The following is a 16,721-nucleotide window of genomic DNA, read 5'->3' as shown; positions in this document are numbered from 1 at the left end:
TGAAATCACACTTCTAAATATTTGCGACTCGTCCTGCAAGCCCAGTAGAGGGCGCAATAACGTCACACATGCGCTCAGTGTTTTGCCAACCGCAATTCAAAAGAAGAAGAAGAAATGTTTCAGTGTTTGCGGAAGTAAACGTAGATGCTAATGGTGGAGCATATTTTACGATTTTAAAGTTGTCCGACCGGAGCCAGCACATTAACAACTTAATCCTCATTTTGGTTGCTGTTTTTGTTCCCGCTTTCGCGTATCAGGGCGCAAAATAGTGGCGTTTGTCGAGTATCTACGACGTTCAGGTCTATGGGATGAATGCGACGTGGCCGTTCAGATTCAGGTCATATTTGAACATATCAGATACGTATCGGATATCCAGTAGCCTTGGTAGCATTCGAAAAAATAACGAAATAAAATCTGATCTGTGTTGTTCCGGCTGTCATGAAAAGATCAGGTAAAGATCGCATTAAAAAAATCGTAATTGGGTCAATTAAGGCTGCAGTGTGAACATAACCTCACTGATATTCGATACCAACCTTCGGTTCAAATGACTATTTTTTGTCAGTTTTTTTTCTGCAGAGGAATGTAGCTAACCTCAGGTAACAAGTTTCCTAAAACATCCCTGAAATCTTCTCCAACCTGTTTCCCCAGAATGCCCTGCAGGAAGTCATGTGTTGAGTGTGTGAGGAGGGAGAAAGCGGGGAGAGGGAGTGTCTGAGTGGGTCTAGAGTTTGCAAAGCAGGAGGAACAGTTCAATGATATGACGTGAACTTGAAATGCTCCCAGAGGGAAACTTCTCCTGTTTCTCTGACCACTGAATGGGTCTGAAAATGGATCTGCAGCGTGAGAATAAGAATTTTTGGAAGATTGTATAAAGTTCAGCAGGTAATGTTTATTTTTTATGCGATTTGAGTTGTTACAGGTGGAAGCTGTCAGGTTTACAAAAACTACACAAGACTTGTCTTTATTTTAGGAAATGCTCATAGTGAGTTTATACAATGTGTGTGAATAAATTGTAGGTTTTATATTATTTAATTGGGAATGCCGCCTGTTCACTTGCCTGCTAGCATTCATCATAATTTGCATGGAGAGTGAGCAGGCTGTGCTATTTGACTAAGGCTAATCTGATTGGAGATAATATTGTCTGCCTACAACCAAGCAGCAGCCATAATCATTTTCTTTTTATCCCAGAAGAACATCCTGAATGTCTCTATCTTAAAGGAGGCATTTTGCTCTTTTTCCTAACTTCTGATGCTAAGTAAAAGAAACAAAATTACAGTGTCAATACAGTATTGTCTCTACAGCTATGATCTTTACAGATTATGTGTTGCAAATTAGTTTTTTAAGGCATTTTAACCCCCCAAAGCTTACATTTATCCTAATTTGTCTTCAGAAATGGATATTTTGTCTTTCAGGATTAAATTTATTAACCTAGCTGGACTGATTACATATTCATCCATCCATGCATCCATTTTCTTCCGCTTATCCGGGGTCGGGTCGCGGGGGCAGCAGCTTCAGAAGGGAGGCCCAGACTTCCCTCTCCCCAGCCACTTCTTCCAGCTCCTCCGGGGTAATCCCAAGGCGTTCCCAGGCCAGCTGAGAGACATACAGTCCCTCCAGCGTGTCCTGGGTCTTCCCCGAGGCCTCCTCCAGGTGGGACGTGTCCGGAACACCTCACCAGGGAGGCGTCCAGGAGGCTCCATGTTCCAAGAGCCAGCTTCTGCAGCCGAGGATCAGACCGCCAGGGTTCCCTCCCTTGGCTGCCGCCCGTTACACACTGCACCCGACCCCTTTGGCCCCTCGGACAGGTGGTGAGCCCATTGGAAGGGGGACCCACGTCTTCTCTTCGGGCTGAGCCCGGCCGGGCTCCATGGGTAAAAGCCCGGCCACCAGGCGCTCGCCATCGTGCCCCACCTCCAGGCCTGGCTCCAGAGTGGGGCCCTGGTGACCCGCGTCCGGGCGAGGGAACGCTAGATCCAAGGTTGTGCATCATAAGGGGTCTTCGGGCTGCGCTTTGTCTGGTTCCTCACCTAGGACCTGTCTGCCTTGGGTGACCCTACCAGGGGCATAAAGCCCCAGACAGCAAAGCTCCTAGGATCATTGGGACACTCAAACCCCTCCACCACGATAAGGTGGCAGCCCGAGGATTACATATCCATTTGCCATAACTTTTACTTAGTAAATTGCTTATATTATAAGTCCATTCCCGTTTTTAAAAGTTGCTTTTTCTTGTAAAGTATAAACCATATCAACCAATCATTTTGAAATGGCATCTTCTACCTGTAACTGCTGGAAACTAGACATAGAGAGCAAATCAATAAGGAGGTATGTAGCAAGTTAACTTTTAATGACTGAAATAACAGGTTATATACAATCTGGAACGACATTCAGAAGAGAATAAAAACCAGAACCAAACTTTAAAAGATGAAATCTCCAAAACAAGGAGAAAAATAGAGTCTGACTGAATACAAAGGAAATCAGTGGAATATTAATGTGTTGGGAACTTCTAAGATAAAAACTCAAATCTGATTGGTACAGAAAGCAGGAAGGGGAAGAAACAAAGAATGCATGTTTCTGTACAGACATTTTTTAAGTATAAAAAACAAGACAAGCAGGTTGTGTTTGTGCAAATAAGCTTATTTTGTGTAGGGTGTTCATTGAATAATCACATTCTGATAGTTAACTATAAAAAGCTATGATGGACCGAGTTTGGCCCCCTGGCCTTCAGTTTGACACGTCCTTGGCTGTTTAATACCAATACTGTATATAAATTATTAAAAAAATGTCTCCACAAAGTATTTAAATGTCACATATTCCCTTTCTACATGCCTACAAACCAAATAGTGTCTCTTTTAAAAAAAAAATCAAACTCAAGTATTTCTAAAACTACATGTCATTCTGATCATATCGCAGAGTTTGTAGCGGCTGCATGGATGTGGAGAGACATGCTGACTTTTGTGGAGTTTCCAGCCGATGTGGAGCTTCTGTCCACTGGAGAGCTGAGGATGCCGTTCTCAGACGCAGTCAAGTACTGCATTCTGGGAATTTCCATCCTTCTCCTCCTGGTGGCTCTGGCAATCTTAATCTGGCAGATCTTCAGATGCTTCTCTGAGACGCGTACATCATACCTGCATCAGGACACAGGTCAGAGGTCACGCTGCCACACAGACCAGTTTAATCTGATGAGGACTGGTGTCCAGTCAGGAAATAGATTAATTGATTCATGGATTTTTATGCTTTCTCTCATAGTGAACACTGATCTGCTGTATTCAGAGGAAAAACCATCAGGAGCTGAAAACTACGCTTCTCCTGCAAGTACTAAAGTAATTATAAACTGTCTATAATCAAGTTTGGCTTTTAGGAAGAACTAAGAAATTAAGTTTTGGATGATGAGATTAAAAAAACAACCCGTTGCCTTTCAGTCAATACTCAGGGCACAGAATCGTATTTTGTAACGTAAACATAACATAATGCTTCTCTAAGTTTAAATAATGCATCGTTAATGTCATCCTGGATCAAATTTTTCTAAATCCTAAATATTTTCTAAGCTTAAAACTTACAAAAAGATAAATAATTAAAGGATTTTCACCTGAAAATAGAAAATAATAGCATAGTCCTTTATTAACCCAACATGGAGAAAATTCACTTGTTTCAGCATCACAGTAACAAAATATACTCAACTGAATATAAAAATATCTTAAAACAATATAGCCAACTGTATATTTACAAAGTACTTACAGATAAAATAAAAATTAAATAGGAACCTGAAAATAAAGGAGATTTTAATAACAGAATAAATAAATACAGAATATGTTCTTTGTATGTTCATTGCAGTTTCACAGAATTCATGCAGTAATATAAAAATACAGTCATGTTAACACAGTGAAACACGTTATATAGCTGAATTCCACACACTCTGATGTTTTAAGGTATTTATTTCTGTTAATTATGATGATTTTCAACATTTGACATTAGATTATTACATAAAACCCTTAAAATAAAAACAGAAATTTGGGTGTAATGAAAAGTATGTTTAAGATCAGATAAAAGTTGTTATTTTCAATCCTCATCAAAGGATTTAGTAATTTATTGAATATGACTGTATTGATGGATTCAGGACATGATCTGGCAACCCAAGAGGAATTTAGATCTAAAGTTATTATAAATACCAAAATATCACATTTATGCCAAGAGTAATATGTCTGAGGGAATATTTTCAGACATATTTCTGTTTGACATACCTGCAGGAGAAGTGATCCAGGTGAAGCACATGATGGGTGTGGTGTTTGTGTTCTTCTCTCTTACATGCCGGATGTGTTTGACTTTTGCTCATCCAGTTATTTGGTTAGTCTGCTGATATCTTTATAGGTCAGGACTAAACCTGCTGTGAGATTCTGGCTATATTTTTTAAAATTGATATAAATTCTGAAAGTAAAACACATAAAGTTTAATAAAATGTTGAATTTAAAGTTGATTTATTTCAAGTATTGGGGAAATCAAAGTGCTCTGGAAAAGCATTCATACTTCATTACCTTTTTCATGACATTTTCTCATGTTGGAACCACAAATCTTGGTGTTTTTTATTTGGATTTTATGCGACAGACTCATTCTAACCCCTAATCTTACTTTATAGACCCACCAGCCACTAGTGTTTTAGGGAATGCCTCCACAATTTTCCCCACATTTTCATTCAGTTCTTCTTCTCAAACATCCCAGTTTGAATAAAAAAAGTCTATGAACATCAGTTTACAAGAATTTACACAAATTCTCCATTGGATTTATATCTGAACTTTGACTAGACCAGTCTAACACCAGAATATCACCTTAAAGCCTCAATAAAATACCCTAATGATTGTAGTTTTGACCTAAGAAATGATTAGAAAGTTTTTACTTTTGCAAGGCTGTGTTGGTGAGAAACAAACCAAAGTTGGAGTCAGTATTTTGGTGTAAACTCTTGTCTGCAGGTGGAGGATGTGCGCTCTGAAGCTCGCCGACTGACTCGCTGTTTGTCCCGGGCTTCGTTTCCGTCAGAACAAAACTACGCAGAGAGCGACATGAGGGAACACCAAACCATTAACAGGGTAACAGATACTGAAAAATAACTATTATTCTTAGTTTTTTTACTCCCCTCTTTGCTATAAAACACATTTCTTTATATGGAGTAACAGTTCGCAGATGGTCTCAAGTTAGGTTGTTGGCTTCATATCTTTTTAAAGCTATTATGTTTTTCTTAATTCCGTACAGTGAATTTGTTGGATAGAAAAGAAACTAATGTATATTGTATTTATTTTATTTATGTATTTTTTTTTTTACCTACACAACAATCATCTAAGTATGCAATATTTTAAGTAAACAAATAGTGTCTTTTCTTTGTAAAAAATATAAGTGATGTGTAAATCATTGGACATTTACCTTATTAAAATGGCATCCAGTTTTTAAATTCATTTGAAAAAAAAAAGAAAAAATTTAATTCATTTTGAGCAATTAAAACAGCAGGTTTTCTGTACTTAATCAATTATAATAAATTAATTTAAAGCAGATTTGGGTGCACAAAAGTTATGAAGAAAAAGAGATGAATACATAAGATTTTGTCATGTTAGAAAATTAAAATTTATCTGCAATAATTAAGAAAATTAACTGATAAAAACAGAACTCCACCAGCGTCAACCACCAGGTCGGGGCTGTCAAACTTATATGATTCTTGAATGACTGTCAGTGGTGAACACAATGATCACCTGATCCTCACCAGGTCTTAAAACTATATAAATAAAACCTCAAATAAATAAGACATATTTTGTGATTTCAATGTTTTTCACTTACTCAGCAACCAATAAGTCAAAATGAAGTAACACTGTGAGGAAAACTAAATCCATAATAATTGATAGATTAAATATATGAACAGATAAAGTGACCATCAGCAGTGTGAACGGATCCAAAAACAATTTATTTTTTTCTCTTAAATTACTACTCTGAAAATCTCAAGCACATCTTAATACACTTCCAGGGAGGAGATGCATGAAGATGGATTATAAAGAAAAAAAAATAATCAGGTAACTCAAATTCACCATAAACTTCCTCCGTCAGGTTCACGGCTCGCTGCGTTTCTCCGTTTACTACGACCAGCTGCAGGCGTTTCTGGTGGTGACCGTGTTGCAGGTGGAGGGGCTGGTGGGCAGCAGCCGGACGTCAGGCCTGCAGTCGTTTGTGAAGATTCGCCTCATGTGGGCCGGGTCAGAGGGAAGTGAGCTGGAAAGCCAGGAGGTAAAGCTGTGAATGTGTTGATTGGAACAGTGTTTGTTTTATTCCTGAACCCCAGCATGAAATGTTTGTGCTCTGTGGGGAAGACACTGATGGGGACACTGGACCTTTCAAGTGTTGAACTAGAAAAGCCCAACTAAAATCTTAAGGCGTTTTTCACACCTGATAGTCTGTTTGACTCAGTTTGATGTGGGACCAAAATTGTTGTGGTTTGCTTTCACATTACACTGTCACACAAAACAAACCCTTATGTGAACCTGTTCCCCTCCTCACCTGTGGGGGCACTGCACCAAGAACCACTGAAGGAAACGACACTGAAACGTCTGAAGAAGACACTGATAGAAACTTTTTTTTTTCATAAAATGTAAACAAATAACACTGTCAGATTTCTTTTTTGGCCTTGTTACAACCATGAGCCATTTGTCCCGCAAGCATTAGAGTGATGCATTTGTTTTGGTTGTATTTACCCAGAATGCCCTGCGCTGTAATCTGCTTCCTGCTTTTAGAGTCGTCTCCACTACGCTTGGCGTTCACATATGCATTTGAAGTGAACTCTGGTGTGGTTCGAATGCATATGTGAATACCAAGTGGACTGGAGACCACTCCAAAAGCAGGAAGAGGACTAAACACAAGACATTCTGGGTAAAAATCAAAACAAACGCAAGAGTTTAGTGCTAGCAGGAGAAATGGCTTGTAGTCTTTTAACAACAACAAAAGAGAAATCCTACAACTTCTGCAATCTGACTCCACTCCATTTTTGTCTACATTTTGTGAAGAAGGAAGTTGTGTTCAGTGTCTTCTTCAGATGTTTTAGTGTTGTTTCCCTCAGTGGTTTCCCCTACAGGCGAGAAGGGGAAAAGGTTTTTCAAAGCGTTTGGATCATTTGTCACAGTGCAGTGTAAAAGAGAACTGGAGCAGCTAAAAATGCAACAAATGTTGCAATTTTAGTCCCCAATCGAACCAAATCTACCGGACTATCAGGTGTGAAAACACGCTAAGTTTGAGATAGTTTAAATGTCTTTTCTGATCTAAATTTGCTTGTAAGTCGAAGAAACATGTGGCAAACGTATGCTGACATGTTCATTGTTTCTACGGTGACCCTGTCAGGGTCAAGCGACGCCATCTGTGCTGTGGACGGTGCTGCAGGAGTGGCGTACCCGCGTCGTAAAAGGCAGCTGTAACCCTTTATATGGAGACCAGTTTAGCTGCATTCTGCAAGACAACAAGGACATGATTAACCACATCACTCTGAGGATGGAGGTGCTGCTCCACACAAACATGACTTGCATTACATAATCTATAATTTTACCAAACAGAAGGCTGCAGTAGATTTAATCTGAATTGGTGGATTAGAGAATAATTTTCATGGTTTATGGTTTCTGTGTATCAGGTGAGGGACTTTGATAAGTTCTCCAGACACACGGTGCTGGGAGAGGTCAGGGTTCCTCTGGGGAAGCTGAACATCTCTTTTCCTCTGGAGCTTCAAGAAGATCTGCAGATTCCACAGAAGGTAATGTTAAAACTGAGCAGGTTAATCAAAAAACTGTAACTCTTGTTTTACTGGGGAGGGAAGTCAAACATTTTTTCCAAACATGGAAAGTATTTTAACAGCTTGATTTACTGAGAATGTAAACTGAGATGTACATTTGTGGAAACATGATCACTTCAGAGTAGAGCAGAGTGGCCAAAGTAGAGTCGGTAAAAAAGGTCATATTATCTTTAGTACAACTCCAATAATGCTCCGAAATGATTTTAGTGTTATTTAGGCATGTAACTAATCATTGTTGTAGTATCTTATTTTAGTAATCCATGAATAATTGATTAATCCTAGAAAAATTGACATATTCTGCAGATTTTTCATTGAACCACTTATGCCTTTTTACATAATCTTAGAAATACATAAAATAAGCATTTAATTCAGAGACTTTTTGGAATAAGAAAATAAACATTTTATTGCCTAAAATGCAATAACAGTATTTGTTCAGTGATGCTGAACAAATCATTTGTAGTACAGGATGCATCTGTAGCTAGAAAAAATATTGTTTACTAATCTGGTTATTTTTCTAATTAGTAATTTGACACCAACAGGTGCTTAATATGAGATTATTTTTACAGAATTTGAAAATAAAACTTAGATTTTTCATATTAAATGCAAAATGTTAATATTTCTGTACAGTTTTGGCTTAATTACTGCTTTGATTGTGTTGTTATTCCAGTGAATTGACATTTTTAGAGTCTTTATACTCACAAATTGATTAATCACAATTAATTTGATTAATCGTTTTAGCCTTAATGTTTTTATTACAATGCAACCTCTTTATTTAGACTATTGCTTAATTTATTGTGTTTTTGTTGCACTTTTTGGACTTCTGGATACTCCCTTATGAATAAAGTATTAATCTACCGCTCTGTCTCAATGTGTGCAGGATCTGGTTGGAGAAGTACTGCTGACGTTAAAGTATCTTCCGACCTCTCAGAGGCTGGAGGTCGGCCTGTTGAAGGTCAGAACAGCCATCGCTGAGCCGTCGTCTGATGCAGGTGATTCCCAAACCTAAATCCAAACATAAAGATTTGACACATCTCCATATTGACTCACTTTATTTTCACTCAGTCATGCATGCCAGGATCAGCATTCAGTGCAACCAGAGCAAGTTGAGGTACCAGAAGACCTCTGCTGTCCACCGCTGCCCAGTGACCGTCTTCAATGAGGTCCTCATGTTCTCCCTGCCAGACGTCCCACTGGAGCAGTGTAAAATCTTAGTCTCAGTGTATGAGACGCAGTCGACTGGGAGGTCCAACAAGTGTCTGCTGGGACAGCTGAGTGTGGGGAAGGACAGGAGCTCAGAGGACGAGCACTGGACCTTGATGGTGCGCTCGGTGCGGCAGCCTGTAGCAAAGTGGCATGGCCTGCTGCTTTGAGCTGCTGGCCAGAAACATCTGAAGCAGTTTCCATGTTCACCTCGTCCTGCAGGGACCGTGATGAAACTCCACAGGATGGAGCTACACTCAGATATGTAAACATGAGAACAATCATTTTTATTGAGCTGCCTTTCCATCATAAATGTGCACAAATCTTTATGGATATTCTGCTAATGTAAAAATAAACACAATTTTGCAACTACAGTGTTTCCGTTAAAAGAGAAATTAAAGTCACATGGGAATAAGGCTAGTCCCATGATAAGCTACGAAAAATTATGGCAGCATCGGATGTAAACAGTTACATGAGATTATATTAATAATTCAGCCAATCAGAGAAGACGTCGGCGTCATATTCAGGTGTTGGAGTGAGAAGCTCCGCCTTCTGGGGCGTGGCTACGTATGTGGCGTTTTCGGGAAATCATAGTTTACAGAAGAGCGATGGATTCAACACGTTGAAAAGACACAACTTTGTTTGAACTACGATGCTGTGAGAGCTCTGGTGGAGCCAGCTGCACATCACCCAAAGAAAAACATTATCCTCCTTCTACTTCCTGTCGTCGTCTTCTTTGTGGTTTTTGCCAGAAGTAACATCCAATCCTGTGACTCGTTTGATGTGAAAAAATAGTTTCCATTGCTGTTTTGTGAAATGTTTCTATTTTGATTTGATTGAAAAATCTCCTTATCCTAGCACAGCTTTTTATAGAAAACCTTTTTATTTTTAAATTGGCCTGTTTCCATCAAGCAAATTTATTTTGTTCTTTCAATTTGTGCAATGTTATGGTTAATGAAACCACAGCTGTTTGACCGTGTCTCTATCTGAAAATCTACTTCTAATAAAACTTTTGAAGAATATCTTATTACTTTCCACATTTGACAAATTAGCATTTTAAGTTTAAAGTGTTTTTTTTTCTTCCTGAAATTAAATGTTTCAATTGTATAATTAATGCATTACATGCCTGCTACCTGGTACCTTTATAACTACTAAAAATATGTTCATTTGGAGTATCCTGACGTTTGTATGCAACAAAACAATAAAAATATCCTGATGACTCGCCATTCAATTGCCCAAAACTTTTTGCATTCAGTTACTTTTCTCCAGTTTGATGTGCGAGGCTGACTGTTCTTTATGAGTGATCTCTGCTGCCACCTGATGTTTTATTAAAATACTTTTCAAGTAGGAACTGTATGCTAACCTGCTAAACATTGACATACTCATCACACTGTTGTATAGCTTCCCTTTAAAGCCATGTAGAATAAAAATACCAAATAATACAAGTATCAATATGTTAATGACATGATGATACAAGTTTCTCCTCCAGTAAACTTAATGCTTTTCTACAGACCACAACACTTGAAATGGAAGATATTTTTAATATCCAAAGTAAAACACAGCAACCAAAAACATTAAAATGCATAAAACCCCAATTTACATTTACAGACTCCATTGGCTGCCCACCAAGTTCCGCATAGATTACAAAATTCTTCTGTACACTTTCAAGGCCCTTTACAATCTCTCCCCACCATATATTTCAAATCTTATTCATATTGCCATTCCCTCTCGCTCCCTCAGATCATCCTCCTCTATCCATTTCACTGTCCCCTCTGCCCGTCTCACCACCATGGGGAGCAGAGCTTTCAGTCGCTCTGCTCCCCAACTCTGGAACTCATTACCACCATGTCTTAGAAACATAAAGTCATTATCACATTTTAAAACCGAACTCAAAACACACCTTTTTAGATCTGCCTTTTCCACATGCCTGATTTTACATAGATTTTATATAGATACATTGTTTTGTTTTATTTATTTCTATCTATTTTTAATTGTTATATTTTATTTGTTTCTGTCACTATTTTTTACTCTTGTACGGTGTCCTTGAGTGCCAGAAAGGCGCCTTTGAAATAAAATGTATTATTATTATTATTATTATTATTATTATTACAACCAACACAATAAATTAATTGGATTATGAAGTCTCTGCAAACAAAATTGCCCTTCAAAACATATTCGTCACCAGAATGGAGGTTATCAAGCACATTTCAATTTATGATTGATTTCTTATTGCGACAGGCAGTATTTATGTCCCACTGCATAGTCAAATAAGTTGTGAAAGGGCTTGCCATACAGTTCAGTAGTAGAGGAGGAGGTGCCTGGTTTAATTCTGGGCTGCATGTCTTCCACTTAACTAATAAATAAAAGCATCCAGGTCCACAACAAATTTTTAAAAAACAATTTCGGAAAGTTCTTATTTTTGTATGCCAAATTTGGTACATTAATTACTTCATCAAGTCATTTATTTATTATCTAACCAATATTGGCAGCATCGGTCCTCCATAGTATCCGTCCTGCACAGCTTTAAACTTAACCTTTTATTCACTCACTCTCCCTGCTGACAGACACCTGACAGAAATAACGTAAAGTTATTCTAAAATTCACTGCAGACAGAAAGAAGCTGCCGATAAGGTCTGAGCTGCGTCTTAAGGAACCACCACAGAACCATTAGAACCCTGTTACAGACTGGGATCAAGTCCAGAACCATCCAACTGGATCAGAACAGTTGGAGCATAAAGAGTTTATCCCAGTCCAGACCTGCTATGCCCCTTATCCCTCCTTAAAACACCCGGAGTTCTGCCCTGGTAAAGAAACGAAACCAAAAATGATGCCAAACTCAGCCTTTGCGTGGTTTCGTTTTCAAGAAACGAAGAGCCTGACTGCAGCGAAGAGCGGTCTGCGACAGGAGCTGGTGGTAAGTCTTCTTCTCCTGATTCTCAGGTTTATTCCCAGCAGGTGAAAAGTGGAGAAGCAGCTGCAGTCTGAGGCTGTTTGAGCCCGAGCTGTTTCAGCGGGCTGCTTGGAAATGACGCAGAACTCTGCTGATCGTTACCTCAGTCGACCTCGGCTGTGAGTTATTTCAGGACACGGACAAAGCCATGTAGAGTCTGCATGTGTCCCTGAAGAGATCCGACCGGCTCAGTGAAAACGCCCTGGATTATATGTCATAAGAGACAAACACGAGTATTTCTAATTGATATTAGAGCGTTTTATGTGAGCTATTTGCATTAATACGCATGACGCAGCGCGCAAACCCGCCGCACCCCCTTAAATATAACCAAGCAGAACTTAATTAGCACAAACTGTTAACGACCAAAATACCAAACTGAGTTTTACTATAAATTAGCAATAAAAACAAAACAGAACCAAAAACTTAAACTTCCTGACTGCAGATTAATTTAACTATTTCAGACAAAGATATGGATCACGTGGTCTGCTTCCTGTTTGAATTTTTCTTATAAATGTTTTCGACAAATAAGTGGGTTATATTACAATATCGTTGTTGTTTCTAACTAAAGCGGGTATTATGATAGTAATATGATTAGAAGTGCACTAATCAAATTGTTTTGTGGTTAATTTCTGACCTACTGATATAGATTTAAACAGTTTGCAAGTTCTCCCTAAGAAAAATCATTAAGTCAGACTGATACTTTAGCAAAACATTAGTTTTAATAAAGTTGCTTGTTCTGTTAATTATTTCTCAAAAACTTTAATTTATGATGCAATAAATTTACTTATCGCTTATTGCGACAAGCTATAACAGTGAGATTTCTGCTGGCATTTCCACTGGACTATTCTACACCATATCAACTTTATTTACAAAGCACTTTAAAACAACCACAGCTGAGACAAAGTGCTGTACATTAAAACACAACATAACAATAAAAAAATAAAAACGTACAGTTTAAAAAACAAACACAATTTAAAACTAGATCCCGCTGGAGTTGAAAGCCAAGTAAAATAGATGGGTTTTAAGATGAGCTTTAAAAGTGTTCTAAAAAATTCTAATTCTAAAAAAAATAAAACAGAAAAACTTTACCTTCCTAGCCTGTCACCTAATCTCTTTTTTACAGTTTCCCTTCAGTTTTACATCTTTTATTCTTCCACTGGCCTCATTTTTAATACATTTGAGATACTAAAAACAGTTTTTTTGAGTCTCCTTCACACCGTATCAACTTCCACACAGAAGAGTGTTGCTGTTTGGGAAAATTTGTTGCAATTACAGTTTGTATGGTGCAACCACTGATCGGAAAACATGGATTTGTATCTTTTCTTCTAATTATCGTGTGATTTTGTGCTTCAGCTGATGGAGTCAGATCATGGATGAGGAGCTCGACCCTGACGATGGAAATCCAAACTCCGTCTTGGCTCAGGAATACTCAGAGCTGGTCGCCATCCTTCGCTGTCAGTTGGACTCGGTCATAATGCAGCTTATTCAAACGGTGCCGGGCGGTGCCGTGTGGCTGAGCACACAAACAACCGGCGGTTTGGCTGCACCATCGGACCACATCGAAGCCATGCTGCAGTACTTCAGACACGCCAACACTGCAGAATGCAGCAACTTCCTTCAGAGGGTTTGCCTTCTGTGTGAGGGCATCCCCATGCATCTGGAGTCGAAGCTCATGTCGGTGGCTGGATATGAATGCAGTGAGTATGCAGAGTTTGGGAGAAAATAGTTACATTTACTCAGACATTTACTTGAGTAATTTCATTATGAAGTATCTCTACTCCGACTTGAGTAAAATGTCTGGATTTTCTACCCACTGAATGAAAAACAAACATGTTTTAACCAAAGGTTCACCAAACACAGACCTGCAGTTTTTGTTAAAGTTTTTTTTATTGAAAGAAACTGATTTGGAAAAAAAAAATGTGTCTGATTTTGTTAGGTTTTTATTTTATATGAATTATTGTATTTTTGGTCCTTAAAATACCAAAACTTCCACGTAACTTTATAGTTTGGTGTGTCTGATGATGTAATTTTTAAGTATTATGAATAATTTCATCAGTTACTGAGTACTTGAAGAAACTTTTTACCAAATACTTTTTTTTACTTCTACTTGAGTAATTTCTTGGATGGCTACTTTTTACTTATACTTGAGTAAAAATATGTTGAAGTAGTGCTACTTTTCCTTGAATACATTTTTTTTATCCACCTCTGTGAATATTAAACAGTAACTTTTGGATGACCGATTTGCATAATTAGTGGTTAGTTTAAATATTGTTGACTGAAGGAAAAAGATCTGAACTCAGCTTTGCAGCCTGCAAAAAATAAAAAAAAATATACAGGAAACCACCTCACAGTCAAAGATATGCAGCGGTGCTACAAGCTTCTTTGACACGGAAGTGTTTTTCTTTTTTCTAACCAAACCGATTAGGGAGTGGCAAGAGAGCCTGGCTCAGTGAAATTCCTTGTTGCTGCCAATCTTTTATAAAGCTGATCTTTGACATACCTATGTCAGGTTCTTGTTGTGTTTTTCCTTTCGTTTTGATTGGAAAGTCGTGATCCTCTCCAGACTTCATTTAGTTCAAACCTCTGAAGGTTGAAACCTGGTCCACACATAGACGGATATCTGGGAAAAACCAAAACATTTTTATGCACTTTGGTTTTTCATCCACACAAAAACTGTGCAAAAATAAAAATAATCTAAAAAATTAGAAAAACAAGGGGGAGATTTGTGTTTGTGTACATGGAAATTTATTGACTTTGACAGTTTGATCCTATTTTATTATCATAATTTATGTTAGTGCATTTATTATTAAATGATAAGTATTTTTATTATTCATTTACAGATAAGAAAGTTGAACACTCAGAAGAAGTTGTCTGATTTGAATATTATTTGGTAAACAGGCAGATTTAATTTGCAAGTAGTTTCTCGTACAATATTTTACTTAACAAGGCATGTTCCCATGTTATAAGAAAAATATAACATGGGAACATGCCAGTGTTATTTTTTAGTACTTTAAAAAATAGCATTAAGAAAATATTGACTTATAAAAGCTCCTAAATATTGCTGAAAATGTACTTTTAAGTTAGTTTTGTCTTATTTCAAGTGTAATAAGATATTTACACAGGTAAATTGTGGTGTGGTGTGTGGTGTGTGGTGGGCTTCTGATATTATTGGTCTCTGATATTATTGGTCTCTGATATTATTGGTTGCACGATTATAAGGTAGCCAGTAAAACCACAAGATAGCGAGTAGTTTTGCTTCATGTTAGCGTTAGCTGTGCTTTTGGCAGATGATTGTTGTGTGAGTGTTTTGCGGCGGATCTGAGACCAGTCATACTGTAGTATTATGTTAATGATATCTTTGGCTGCATTTCTACCCTTCATGAAACAACACCTAGTGACATTGTTCAAGAAGAAAACCAAAACCTTTGCGTGTATCAGTTCAGAATAGAGTAGAATAGAAAGAGCCTTTATTGTCCTTCAGGTGTGCCAGCAGAAACACGACGGACAAGTTGAAGCATGCAGATTAGCACTCGGATGAAGATCTAAAAACAGAAAGTAAGATTATGAGACTCTACAGAAAGAGCAGATTTACAGCACATGAAACAAATTATGTACAGAGATTACAAATTGTTTACTTTCATTAAAATAGACAGGCAACTGAGTAGGATGATTAAAACAATATATGGAATATATGGAAATATTTGAGAAACTGTATAAATAATAGCAGGAATGTAAACATTTGTTGAGCTTAAGTTTGTTGGGAGCAGCGATGGTCATAAAATATAACAGCTGCAGGGAGGAAGGATCTGCAATAACGCTGTGGACCAAGGATGAAGCCGTTTTTCACTGAAACAGTGCAGCAGCAGCTTCATGCACTGTTTGAGGGGGAGACATTGTCCAACAGTGATGTTGTCTCACCTGTCTCACATCAACTGCACCAGGTTGGACACAGAGCTGGTCCTTCTGATAAACTGACGTAATCTTGTTTTGGTTCCAACGTTGGGCCATTTAATGCCTGTTGTTTTAAATCTGAACACTTCATGTTGTATTAAGTCGCTGGCAAGTCGAAAATGTCGCATGTTGGTCTTAACACAAATCAGGTTGGTTTGTGTGGAACATTAAGTCCTGTCAGATGTTTGAAGGAACTTTTAAAACATTCCCATTCTGAATAGTGCATCTGCACTGGGATCAAGACTGTGAATTTTAACACTGTGTTGCTTTAAGACAAGCTGCTTAACATCTCATTTTGCTAAATAAACGTATCGCCATAAAACTTCATCAGCTGCTGCCAGTTCTGTCCTATTTATAATGCCAACATTTATTTCCTCTGATTCCCTTTGCAGACAGATCTGCTTTCTGCACAGGGACAAAATTACATCCACACTTGACTTTTCTTTTTGGGAGCTAAATTAGATCTGAATTGCTTTTGTAAAGAAGACAAATATGAACATATTCTTTCCAATAATTAATTCTTAATAAATGATTTATTTAATGATTAATTCTTCTCTTTCTGCTTGTTCAGATGATGCTTTGAATAATCTATCAACCGGAACATCATGTTTGGAAAATGAAGGTAATTGATGATGATCATAATTAAGTTTTCAGTTATAAACAAGTTTAACCGGAACAAAAACAGGTGCAGCAAACGTCAAAAGCAACAGAAATCAAACTAAACCTGATCAGACAGAAACCTGGTATTACTTATTTAAATTTCCACATGATCTTTCTGCTAACGTAGCTCTTTTTTAATACTCAGCTATTTGCCAA

General features: G+C 37.8%; 2 protein-coding genes across 4 annotated transcripts in view; both read left to right on the top strand.

The window, feature by feature from the left end:
* Positions 1–107: 107 nt before the first annotated feature.
* On the top strand, positions 108–10,230 carry syt19 (synaptotagmin XIX). 2 transcript variants are annotated; one of them, XM_081608348.1, is made up of 10 exons: positions 108–451; positions 649–882; positions 2,911–3,141; positions 3,247–3,320; positions 4,962–5,078; positions 6,082–6,258; positions 7,363–7,515; positions 7,646–7,765; positions 8,682–8,793; positions 8,867–10,230. In XM_081608348.1, the coding sequence occupies exons 3-10, from the start codon at positions 2,931–2,933 to the stop codon at positions 9,172–9,174; spliced, it is 1,272 nt and encodes a 423-aa protein (XP_081464474.1). In that variant the 5' UTR covers positions 108–451; positions 649–882; positions 2,911–2,930; the 3' UTR covers positions 9,175–10,230. The 2 variants fall into 2 exon arrangements, with proteins under 2 accessions (XP_081464474.1, XP_008410708.1); XM_008412486.3 differs by lacking the exons at positions 108–451; positions 649–882 and having other exon boundaries at positions 1,460–3,141.
* Positions 10,231–11,586: 1,356 nt separating this feature from the next.
* Positions 11,587–16,721, top strand: part of nlrc5 (NLR family, CARD domain containing 5) — a 32,933-nt gene continuing 27,798 nt past the window's right edge. For both annotated transcript variants that reach the window (XM_017305091.2, XM_008412667.3), the window contains exons 1-3: positions 11,587–11,918; positions 13,308–13,651; positions 16,477–16,527. In XM_017305091.2, coding sequence (XP_017160580.2) covers positions 13,324–13,651; positions 16,477–16,527 — 379 coding nt within the window. In that variant the 5' untranslated portion in view covers positions 11,587–11,918; positions 13,308–13,323. The remainder of the gene's footprint in view (positions 11,919–13,307; positions 13,652–16,476; positions 16,528–16,721) is intronic.

The sequence above is a fragment of the Poecilia reticulata genome, chromosome 6 (genome assembly GCF_904066995.2).
Source record: "Poecilia reticulata chromosome 6, P_reticulata-male-v2, whole genome shotgun sequence".
In the NCBI taxonomy this organism is placed as follows: Eukaryota; Metazoa; Chordata; class Actinopteri; order Cyprinodontiformes; family Poeciliidae; genus Poecilia; species Poecilia reticulata.
Note: the sequence above shows the minus strand (reverse complement) of the source record. Positions and strands in the feature narration are given on the sequence as shown.

Bases quoted from the DNA above. Each gene is read 5' to 3' on its own strand.
- syt19 (XM_008412486.3), top strand. From the start codon at position 2,823: ATGCCTACAAACCAAATAGTGTCTCTTTTAAAAAAAAAATCAAACTCA. The intron at 3,321-4,961 runs GTAATTATAAAC...TCTTGTCTGCAG, and splicing joins CTTCTCCTGCAAGTACTAAA to GTGGAGGATGTGCGCTCTGA. The intron at 7,766-8,681 runs GTAATGTTAAAA...CAATGTGTGCAG, and splicing joins ATCTGCAGATTCCACAGAAG to GATCTGGTTGGAGAAGTACT.